This window comes from Cucumis sativus, chromosome 1 (assembly GCF_000004075.3).
Source record: "Cucumis sativus cultivar 9930 chromosome 1, Cucumber_9930_V3, whole genome shotgun sequence".
Lineage (NCBI taxonomy): Eukaryota > Viridiplantae > Streptophyta > Magnoliopsida > Cucurbitales > Cucurbitaceae > Cucumis > Cucumis sativus.
Window position 1 is genome coordinate 4,976,706 of NC_026655.2, and position 12,106 is coordinate 4,988,811.

Genomic DNA, 12,106 nt, shown 5'->3' on the forward strand with positions numbered 1-12,106 from the left:
ATTACTTTTTTTAAAATAATTTTAGGTATAATAATCAAATATATGTAACATTTTTTAAAAGTTAAAAATAACATAGTCCATTTTCTGCAATACGGTATATCAATAATAAATTTGAAGATTTTTTACTATATTTATAATTTTTTTAATATATCGAATATGACAAAATTAGTGGTATTAGACGATAATTATAGGACTACTTTTGTAATTTAGAAAACGTATTTGAAATGAGTTATATTATATAAAAAATTATAATATTTTAAACGTGTTTGTGATATTTAATGAAATACAGAAATTGAGATAAATTAAATTGAGAAGGAAAAGAATAATAATGTGGAGTGGAAAAATTGAAAAAATGAAAAAAAGAAAGAGATTTATTTAATAAAATTAAAGTAAAAGGGGAAATTAATAATTGAATAATAAAGTGCTTTTTAGAAAAGAAAGAGAGTGATTTAATGGAATTAAAAATATGTGTTTTAAGTATAAACATTCTTTTGGTTGGGAAAAAAAGAAAAAGAAAGAGAAAGAGAAGTGAAAGAAAGCGTTAAGGAGTGTGAGTGCAGAAATTAGAACGTGGATTGTCAGCTTCTGTCGGCTAACGTAAGCATCTCTATCTTATCCTCCACTCCTTTTGGCCCAACTCCCCCCCAAGGCCCACTGGGCCCATTCCCTCCCCCCTCGTGCTTTTCACGTGATCCTATTTATTATCTTCCCCCATTTTTATTTTCTATTTACAAATATTGTCATTAGTTTATCCAATTTTTTTATTTTTGGAAAAGCATATTTTATTAAATAAGTGAAAATATACTTTTTCTAGTAATGCAAAAAATTTGTTTATGGTCAACACTTCTCATAAAAATAAAAATTGAAATCAGAAGGAAAATTGCATGGGAAAAACACTAAATATTTTTAACATAAAATATATATTTAAAAGGAATAATGGTTTTAAAATTATAAGATATATTAAATAATTATTATTATTAATTTTCAACTCAAACATAGTTATAAAGCATTTTCAATACTAGTTACCTTGACTAATCTATTAAAACGATTCATCTAATTTTATAAAATTTGACCTCTTAATCTTTTATCGAGACTATGTTTAGAATACAGACTTATTTAGGATTGTGTTGGCGAATTAGGAGTTTGACGTAAATTGACATATATTTATTAGTTTTAAAATTTTATTTGCATATTTCATTATCAATGCCTAAAAACGAAACCAAAACTTTAAGTAAAAGTGGAAAGTAAAAGAAAACAAACAAATGAAGTTAAGATGTCAAAATGGCAACACCGACACTTAGAATTCTACTTTATATTAAATTATTGGAAAATCTGAAAACACAACCAAACAAAAGTAAATTTTCATTTTAGAATTCACATAACATATGATTTCGAATCAAAAAGAAAAGGAGGAATTAATAAATTAACATAAGGTTGGTTGAAATGTCACTGTCCTAAGTCCAAACCATATTATAAATTTCAGCTATATTATTAATTTGTATAAGACAACACAACCAAACTTTTGGAGATCGCCAACAATCCAAAACATAGCTTTTGTGTTTCCAACTTTTCTTTTGTTTATAGAGATTCCATGGTTTAGTAGACGGCACTTCGATTACCAATCTTAAAATAGATGGTTTTGATTCATCATATCACAGTTCTTATACTTTATATGAACAAAAAAAACTATAAAATCTCTTAACTGACTTATCGATGTTGAATTTTGTCGAAGGAACACTTTGCACGATGATGTGTTTTGTACTAAGCTATATAGGTAGTGATCAATTCACCTAATTTCTTAAGAAAGTGGACAAATATATATACCTTTAATTTTAATACAAGCAAGAGCTAAGCTTGTTGTAGATGATGATCTAAATATATATTCAAACCTTATAAACGTAGTTATGTCAAAATAGTTAATGGAGACGAAAGACGAATTGGAGAACTATATTATTATTAGGTGATTTGATTTAATCCAGGCTCAAAATAATTTATATATCATGAATTTATAAAGACATTCTAAAAGGGCTAACTTCTCTAGTCCTAATAATTACTAATTAAATAACAAAAATCATGTTACATGATTGTTTATTTATATCAAAAAATATATATATATATATACACCAGCTGCCACATTACTTGATATTGTTATAAGATGGGATGTAATTGAAAAATAATAAGATTACATTAAAACTTTGGTTATATAATTTCTCTACTCATTATGGATTTTAAGTATATAAAAGGAAAGAATACAACATAATTGGCCAATGAGTACTTTCCCACCTAATTGAAAGTCTCCTCATGTTGCTGCAATAATTTTAAGAAAACAATATAAGTACCAATATCATTAATATTAATGTAGTTAGTTTTTCAACGAAAATGGATAGGTAAATGTTTAAACTAATCTCAGCTAATGATAGAAAATGAATCGTTAATATCATTAGTGGGTCGGTTTGGATCAATTTGAACCTTTGAAATTTTTTACAAATGGTTGTCGATTAGGATTTTTTCCATACGATCAAGGACTAATCAGTATTTTTACTTGTTAATCTATTTAATTATTGGATACATGAACTTATACTTGATAATACATCCCAAACATGTTTCAAATTATCCAAAATATTAGAGAGGGAGTGAGACAGTGAGTAAATTGAACTTTTTTACTGTGCAAAAGTTGTAAGAAAATGGTGAGTAATGAAAGGTTAATTCAATTTTATTTATTTCACAAATCAATAAAACTCAAATTGATTGGGATAATCCAAATAACCACAAAAAATTATGAAAAAGATCAAAGAGGAAACAAGTGATTTATAATGAAGTGAGGATTAAGAAGGATGAATATAATTTACATTTACAAAGACTTTGATTAGAATTACAATTAAGAATTGCTTCCAATTCCAATCATCTCTAAAACAAATTCCACAAATGTTAACACATAAATGACTAAACATTAACAAAATGTATCATTTCCCACTGCCTAATGATCCTAATCCCCTATTAATCAACAACTTAATTAATTTCACTTTAAACATATTTATTAATTTACACTTTTGTATTACCAAAAAGAAAAAAATTTCCTAAAACCCAACAGAAATCCAATCAATCAAATTAATTGGTAAGATCAATATGATCACCTGGAGAAGCCGAAGCACTTTTCGAATTCGAAAACGGCAACGAATTTGTTGGAACAAACACCATATTCCCCGTTGGTGGTGAATTACTTGTGGTGGTCGTCGTTGTCGTAATGTTGTTCAAAAAGCTTGTCCCACATCCATTTCCTTTATTTGTAGTAGCTGCCGTCGTCATCAATTGAAACAATGATTGTTCGCCTCTTCCTGACAATGACTTGGTGAGTCCAGCACTTGCACTAGCACCCCCGGTGCCAATGATCGATGTAAGAGCGGCAGCGAGAGCAGATTGAAAGCTCGGATCGGCCGTGATGGCCTTGGTAGCGGCAGCAATGGTGTCAGGTAAAGGTGGTTGTTGATGTTGTAGTGATGTGGTGGGGTTTCGTTGTTGTTGTTGGATGTAGTTTTGGTAGATATTGTTGGCCGTTGTAGTAGTAGTAGTAGGGTGGTTATTTCTGTTGTAACTAAGAAGACCGTTATTCCATGATAACACGTTGTTTCTAGAAGATCCAAAATCGAGTTGTCCAGTAAAAGGGTAACGAGAATTGGGAAAATTAGATGTGAATTTACCAAAATGGGTTGAGGAACTTGAAGGAGAGGAAGAAGGATTTGAAGTGAGGTCTAAAGTGATTGTGGGGTGAGTTGGGGAAGTGGATGAAATTATAGAGGAGTTACTGTTGGGTAAGTAAAAATTGGGTTTAGAATTATTTGGGTAAAAGTTTAGGCCATGGAGACTATTCGAGGCGGTGGACGAGGAGGAGGCCGCCGTTGCGGAGGTGGTGGAGCCAGAGAGGAGCATGGAGGCAGCAGCAGAGGTGGTGGAGGCCATGGCGTTGGCGGAGGCAGGTAATGGATGGTTATGATTACCTTCATAGGTGGTAATCAAAATCGACATGTCGTCAGCGCATCTTTGGACTTGTTTTCTTACAGGACATGTTGGCGAACCTGTGCAACGATAATATGCTCGTGGACATGGATTTCCTTTTGCTATCTTTTGCCCATATTTTCTCCATTGACAACCATCGTTCATCTGCATCAATTATTATGAAAAGTCAAACTTTTGAAATAATTAAATAAATAATAAAAACTAATAACTAAAATTAAAATACATATTTTCTGACTTTTTAACTTGCGGGTTACTAAATATTGTTATAAACGGCGGCCTAAAGCCGGGATGCATGTCAAATAAATCATGACCTATTATGAAATAATCAAACCTCAATTTAATTAGCCTAGATACGTCAAATTAATACAAATTAAGGACTAAATTTATAAAAAATAATAACTTAACAAAAATTTGGAAGATATAAAGATTAAGTTATAATAAGACCAAATCATAAGAGCACTAAATTGAAAATCAATACATTGATACAAATTTAATGTTAACAATATAATATAACAGTACTAACCGTGGCGGTTTCACATCGGGCTCTAACGCAAACTCTAGCACGTTTGGGTGGATTCTGCGGTGTAACATCATCTTCAACACTTCTCATTGTCTTCCCACCTTTAGATGGCCAATTTGTCTCTCCAGCTTCTTCCTTCGTCGACTCATGATCAAAACTATTTGGAGAATCGACTTCTTTAGCGACGGCCATCATTGATTCTTCCCGTTCAAATTTGCAGTTCAAACCGAGAGATAAAGCCTCTTTACAGGCGGCTTCTTCGTTGTGGTCACCACCGATGATATTCATACAGCTTTTCTCATCGACTATTTTTTTCTTCTCCGACACCGGAAATCTCCCCAGAGAAAGTGAAACCAGCTCGATTTGATCGTCATCGTGTTGTTGTTGTTGTTGTTCCTTATTCACGTCGTTGTCTTCGTCTTGTACTTTCTTACAGTCTCGTCCAACAATCCCCAGGAATTGCATTTTCAAAGCTTCATAATCCTTCATGATTTGGGTTAAGCTCTGCTTTAGTCTTTGGTTTTCTTCTCTTACTTCCCCCATTTCTGCTCGAGCAGATTCCAATTGATCTTCCTGATCAACCAAACAAAATAATATTAACTTTTATATATTTATCTAAAAGCTAAATATTATATTTTAATTTTTCACTCAAAAAAATCTTTCATGGAGTTGAAATGATCTTTTTTAGAAAAAAATTATTAAAATTACTTTAAATTGTTTTTTTACAAAATTTGATCCGAATAATTTTTTTTTTCAAAAATAAAAAAATTAACAAACTATTAGGTAATTATTTTGTCTTATATTTTTGACAATTTTTTTAATTAAAATATTATTAAAAGCATGTTTGCAAGAATTAAAATTTAACTTTGTTCAATTTAATTATCATCAATTACATATAAATATCTAGTAAATGGATCAAAATTCTAAGAGCCAAATTTTTAGTTTGAAAAAAAAAATATATGGATTATGGTAAATTGTGGTTGATTGTTGTTTTAAATTTGTTATCGAAGCTTTAATCTTCATTTTTGGACATTTAAATACTAATATTAATTGTAATCTACAAAGAAATGGAATCTTATACCACGTGATTAATAAATTAAATAGCTACAAATTTAATTATTTAATTGTGGATTGATTTAATTTGTTACCCTTTGTTTATTTATTATAAGAAGAAATTAAAATCTCAAAGTCTGAGATATAAATATTAACTATTCCCAATTGGTGATTATTGTAAGAATAATTAGGGGTAGATGAGATGAGATCTTTTTACTTTTTTTTTAATCTCATATGTATATTTGACCGTTTTAATTAATTAAGTAGTAATAATAATAATAAATCGAAAATATATATTACAGAAAACTTTTATGTAAAATATTATCAATTTTTCTTATAAAAATAGGAAGAAAAAAAACTATCCCAGTCTTTGTTCTTTGTTTATACATAATGATTTATATAGGCTGAATTAAACTTGAAATGAAACAAAAGAGAAATTAAGCCAACCTGCAGTTTGATGCAGCTCAAATCCTTTTGATCAGATGAACAACTTGTTTTATCTTCAGTAGTATCATGTTCTTGTTTTGCATGGTTGTTCCCTCTCTGAACGAACAAACGAAGTATTAGAAATTTCGACTATAATTTTCCATAAAAGGAAAAACTGTCTACTTTGAGTTGAAAATGCGAGATCTATCTATCTATAAATATATATATATATATATACCTTAACGAGGAGAAGTTGTTGTTGTTGTTTAGAGGGAGAACTCCGATCGTTGTCACTAAGGTCGCGAAGGGGAGGTTTCTCGGTCTTGACGACAGGCCTTGGACGGCCAAAAGCAGCAGCAGCGTCCATGGGAAGAAATAATATCCGTAGTCTTCTTAGTTTTTTGGCTTGAAAAGGGGGGTTTTCCTAATTGAATGAAGTCTATGGGAGTTGTAGAGAAGATATATATAAAGGGAAATGAAAGAGCAATAGGGAAGAGGTTTATTATTTTGACTTAGCCATATACCACATTTTTTTGCCAATCACATCTCTAATTTTTGGGGTTTCATATTTTCAACGCACCCCCTTTTCTTCTTTAAATGTCAAACCCCCCCATTTCAAAGCCCTCAACTTGCAAATATATATATATATATATATAATTTCATATTATAGGACGTAGAGAAAGACTTTGTTTTTAATTCACTATTAAATATTTTGATAATCAAAACCTAAACAACCTCTCTACAAAGAATTCAAACGTCAACTCTTTGGATAAAATGTACCCAACAACAAGTCTCTCTATTCTCTATTCCTTTTTTTCTTCTTTCTTTTTTATAGTCCATATATTTTTCCCCTTTTCTTATTCGACAAGCTAAAGACGACGACGACGACTATTTATGCCCCAGTTTTAGTTATTATTGAAAGTTGTGTTATGTTTATTCAATCTTTCAATTCCAAAATGTGTCCACCTAGTAAGTATACTAATAAACTTTCAACTATTAGAACGACTCTTACATTTAAATTACAAAATTTAAGAAATTTAGTAAATACAATGTTCAAAATCAAACCCTATCGTACACAAAATTAGAAAAATAAATAACTATTATTAAATGTAATGTTTTGGAACTTCAAGATTAAGATTATAGACTTGACAAAAAACCTACGTCGTCATTTATTGTAATACAAAGTCGCGCCTTCGAGAATGCGTGAATCACATCTCTTTATAACAATTTAATTCGTACAAGATATTTTCGACATTATATTAGTCATCATATGTATCAAACTTTAAAAGCAAAATTACGTCAATTATCAAATACATATATACATACATATATGTCAAACACACAAGTGAAAGAGTGAGTGTTAGATGATGTAAATATCCGCTTAAGCTCTTAGGAATCAAAGGTCAATAATGCAACAATATAATATAATCTATATTCACTAACTAGTAATTAGGGAAGCTATTTCAATACATACAATAGTTGTAGATAATGTGTGTATATATATATATATATGAGTATATTCACAAAGTAAATGGTTGAATTATAGTTTTTGGAATAGTGAATTGAAAATTGATTTGTTTTGTGAAGAAGAGAGAAGAGGGTGGAAGTTTCGTACGTAAAAAAATCAAAATACAGCACTTTAATAATGAATAATAGAGAAGTGAGATTGAGAAGTGGATTTTTTTAAAATTAAAGGGTCAAATGTGGGATATAGATTAAGATTAGCCACCGGCGTGCTACCGTCGTCCACCTCATTCCTTTTCTTTCTACATTTACAAAATTTATTAACGGTAAAGTCAAATTTTGAGTATGGATTTAATTAAGAACCTCTCTCATTGGTCCCTTCATTTGACTTTTATTACTTTTTTTTTATCATAATGACACATCAAATGCTGACATGTACACCAACTTGTTGCTTCCCTTCCACCCTGGCATTTCAAAATCAAATAAAAAATCACAGTCCAATTGTCGTAAATAGAAAATTTTACAAAACATTTATCGAAGTTCGTAAAAATGACAAAAATAAAAATTATGATAATAGAGCTCATGTCACTTACAATTTTAATAGCGGATCATTGTCTTGATTTGTTAAATTATGCTTCTATTAGTGATTAAGAGATAGAATTCAAAATTTACTATAACTTGTAAATATTTTAATTTATTTTAATATTTTTGAAAATTATCCTTTTTTATAATATAATTATTATCGTCGTAATTTTATCTTCTAATTTTTTAATTTACTTTCATTAATTTGTTTATAAGTTTCAAATTTTTATTAATTAAATTTGTTTTGTGTCATATTAAAATTAATCGTCTATACGTTCACTTTATAATTATTGAAAGTTAACCATAAGAATTAAAGTCGAGAATAAAAGTATAAAGTCCATAAATTCAACCACGAAATGAAAGCTAATTAAACTATAAAATTGAAGATAAATATATAATAGTTTGAAATTTATGAACAAGCAATGACTAAATTTAAAAAAACAAAAGAAAGAGTTTTTTTTTTTTTTTTCTTCGTATTATTGTTATAAGCAATTTTCTCAAATTTCAGTCATTTTCATTGAAAAAGAATATTATTAGTCTCCTCTCTCTTTATTATTATTTTTCTTTTTTTAGGTAATCTTAGAAAGAATAAAAATGAAAAAGAAGAATATTCGGAGAGACCGAATTATATATGAAAATTTCAATGGCATTTTCGTAAATTAACATTTAATTTTTCTCTTCCAAGAAAAATAAATTTAATTTCAACGTATGTAGAGAGAACATGCATGCAAAATTTGTAAGAATTTCTTTTTTTTTTTTAAGTAATTTTATTACAACTTTAATTATATTAAAGGCACACTATATTATATAATTAATTGTATAAATATCAAAGTGAACACATGAATAACATTATTTGAGCTTAAAGTTAGAGCTTTTGACTTTAAAATTAAGGCCAACTAGCTTAACATTTACTTTCTTGTTTCTTCCTTTATATAGCTGTGTTACCAAATGAATTGAGAAGACTTTTCATTCATCAAACATATCTATGTGAGTTGTACACATCAATCACATTCATATATCTATAAACTATAATCTATATTATTATTATTATCATCATATATATATATACTTTCCATTTCATTTCACATTTTCTTTCTCTTTATCTTTTTTTTATATTGTATTTGCAAGGCATGTTTGTTAAATGTATGAAATATAATTGAGTTGTGACTCGTTTATAACTATTTAGTGATGTTTTTCACTCAATTAACAATTTCATTTTATATGTTATATGATGTAGAGATTGTGTAATGAATTAAATATGCTTAATTGCTATTTTGTATGCATGACTCGCATTTAGGAATTAATTATAAGTAAGTTCAATGTTGACGTTTTTCTCGTTAACAAAGACTAATGTTCTTGTAGTGGTATTTGATCAATATCGATATTGATGTTAAACGAGTCATATAACATACCTTTCGCTTTGTATGTAATTTTATGATATATATTAACAACGACATAACACATGATCTACATATATAAATGCTTAAAATTTGTTAAATGTTTATGCGTGGAATTATTTGAGTTGCGAAAACACATGGAAGAAACACAATAAATAAATAAATAAATAAATGAAATTAATTGAAGTGGGCTGTCAAAGTTCAATGATTTAGGTCAAATTCATACACTAAGTTAGACTTTATGGAAGAAATGAGTGAATACTTTTAAGAATATATATTTATAAAACCTAGAGAGCCCTTTTTTTCCAATTACTACAATATAAAATTATTATTTCCAATTTCAACTTTACTCAAATAAAAACAAAATTAAATATATATTTTTTTCAACATCACCACTTAATTGGTTCCATTAACCTTAGTTAAAACCCAAACAAAATTAATTAAAATTTCAAATGGTATGGATAGCAAATATGTGTCTTTCTTTTTTCCTCCATTCATATAAATAATATTTTGATTAGGTCAATTTAATACGTCCATGTTTATCTTTTCATTTTGACATGCTTCCTTTTTCAATGGTTGGTTCAAAATATTATTCTAAATATTAAGAAAAATGTATATATATAGAGAAAAAATGTCAAAACTTTGGATAGCCGAAATTTATGCAACTACCTAGCTAAATCCTATATATATATATTTATTTTATAAATTGTGTTTTACCACAAGGTATTTAATTTGATTTATTTTCATTTTTTTAATATGGTCGAGTTAGAGAGATTGGATATTTCAAGGCATCCTACTCACGTCAATACATACATTATATAAATATGTATAATATAGTTTAATATAAATTGATGTGTTACTAGAAATTACATCATATCTTTAATATACCTTTAGATTGTCTTACTTTAGCAAATTGCTTAGTTTAATAAGAACATGATCTAATACAAATACATTAAAATAATTAATGGTCAATACCCGTCATATTTTTATTATCAATCGGTCATGCAAACTACGAACTCTATATTATATATATACCATATAGTTTATATTTTAATACTAATGAATCAATCAACTCTATTTCAAAGTCATTGTATTTAAATATTCATGAAAACAAAATTAAAGTTGAAATCGTACACTTACATACCCTCTTTTAATTAAATATGGTTCTTCCTCCAAGATTTTCTTAATTATCGTCATTTAACTATTTAATTAATCACTAGTTGCCATTACATTAGATTTTCTTTCTTCGTTTTAAAATTGACTAAAAAAAAAGAAGAAAGAATTAATTTAGGTTTAGAATTGATTTAACAAATTGGTAGTGATAATTAAATTATAGCAATCGCTATTTTGGTAATTACTTCAAATTAATCAATCTTAATTAAAGTTGACACTTACAATTTCATCATGTTGACTTTGATCGAGTAATTGTTTAATTTAACCATATATTCAATCTTAATTTTTTTTATTATACAAAATTCAATAACAAAATTAAAACCTTACGTACGCTATGAAATTTTGATCGTCTAATTAACCTAATTGAGTACAATTCAACAATATGTTAATACTCATCCTCGCGCGACGACGTGGTTATATATAATAACAATAATATATACTAAAATTAAATGTTAAAAGTAGCTAATTAATTTTTGAAAGGAGACAAGTCTTATCTCTATGCTTTATTTTTAGATTCATATCATCACATGCACACGTCATAAACCCTAATAACTAAGAAATTAAATGAGAAATAAGATTGAAGAATAATAAAATTGAAAAGAAATTCAAAGTTAATAATCAACTTGGGTATTTTATTACACACCAATTGGTCTTTTCTTTTGTCTCAATGCTGACCCTGGCCCCTTGGAGGGGGTTTTAAGCCAACTTCAATTCAATTATTGACAAAATTAAAACACTTGTATTTTAATTAATACATACCAAATGTAATTAATTGAAAGAAAAAAAAAAAAAACTATATAGAGTTGAAAATTAAATTGTTTTTCTTTTCTTCTTCTTATAAGTACTGCTGGAATCCCTACATATTGTGAATGAATGGGTCTTGGAATATCCTTACATGATTTGCAATTTGATTTTTCTTTAATTGAATAATGCAAATCATACGTGTATATAAGAACGATAAGTATAGTAACGATAAATAATTAATTTGAATTTCTTTTGTTAGATTGATGAATCGTTCAAATTTAGCTTTCGAATTTGGGTGTTGATATGGTTTTTTTTTTCTTTCCCTTTTGTAATAAATATAGGACAAAGTATTAATGGTCTATAGAGTGGAAAAGTTGATGAAATGAGGTTAAGAAATGACTTTATGGAAAAGTTATAATTTAAGAAAAAAAGTCACAAAGGCAGCCAAGGTGTTAAATTTTTTTAATTTTTTTTATAGAACGTGAAGAGAGAAGAAAATAAAAGAAAAATTATATATATTTTAAACTTTTTTTTCCCTTTAAAAATATGTTTTTTGTTTGATTAATTTAAACTTTAAGTTGGAAGAAAAATAGAAGTATTAATTAAAAGAAACTCTTGGGACATGAAAAAGGCCAAAACTTAAAAGTAGTTGAAATTGTGAATTGACCAACTTGGATTTTTTAGATAAATAATAAGAAAACTTCTTCTAAGAAAAAAAATTATAATTAAATTT

The 12,106-nt window shown here is 27.9% G+C and overlaps 1 protein-coding gene across 1 annotated transcript; it reads right to left on the bottom strand.

Annotated features, from left to right (window-relative positions):
• Positions 1–2,791: 2,791 nt before the first annotated feature.
• Positions 2,792–6,548, bottom strand: LOC101218344 (WRKY transcription factor 72A). The gene is made up of 4 exons (XM_004152487.3): positions 6,252–6,548; positions 6,035–6,130; positions 4,538–5,107; positions 2,792–4,158 (listed from the first exon to the last, which is right to left on the bottom strand). Exons 1-4 carry the CDS (start codon positions 6,378–6,380, stop codon positions 3,109–3,111), a joined length of 1,845 nt encoding a protein of 614 aa, XP_004152535.1. The 5' UTR covers positions 6,381–6,548; the 3' UTR covers positions 2,792–3,108.
• Positions 6,549–12,106: the final 5,558 nt, after the last annotated feature.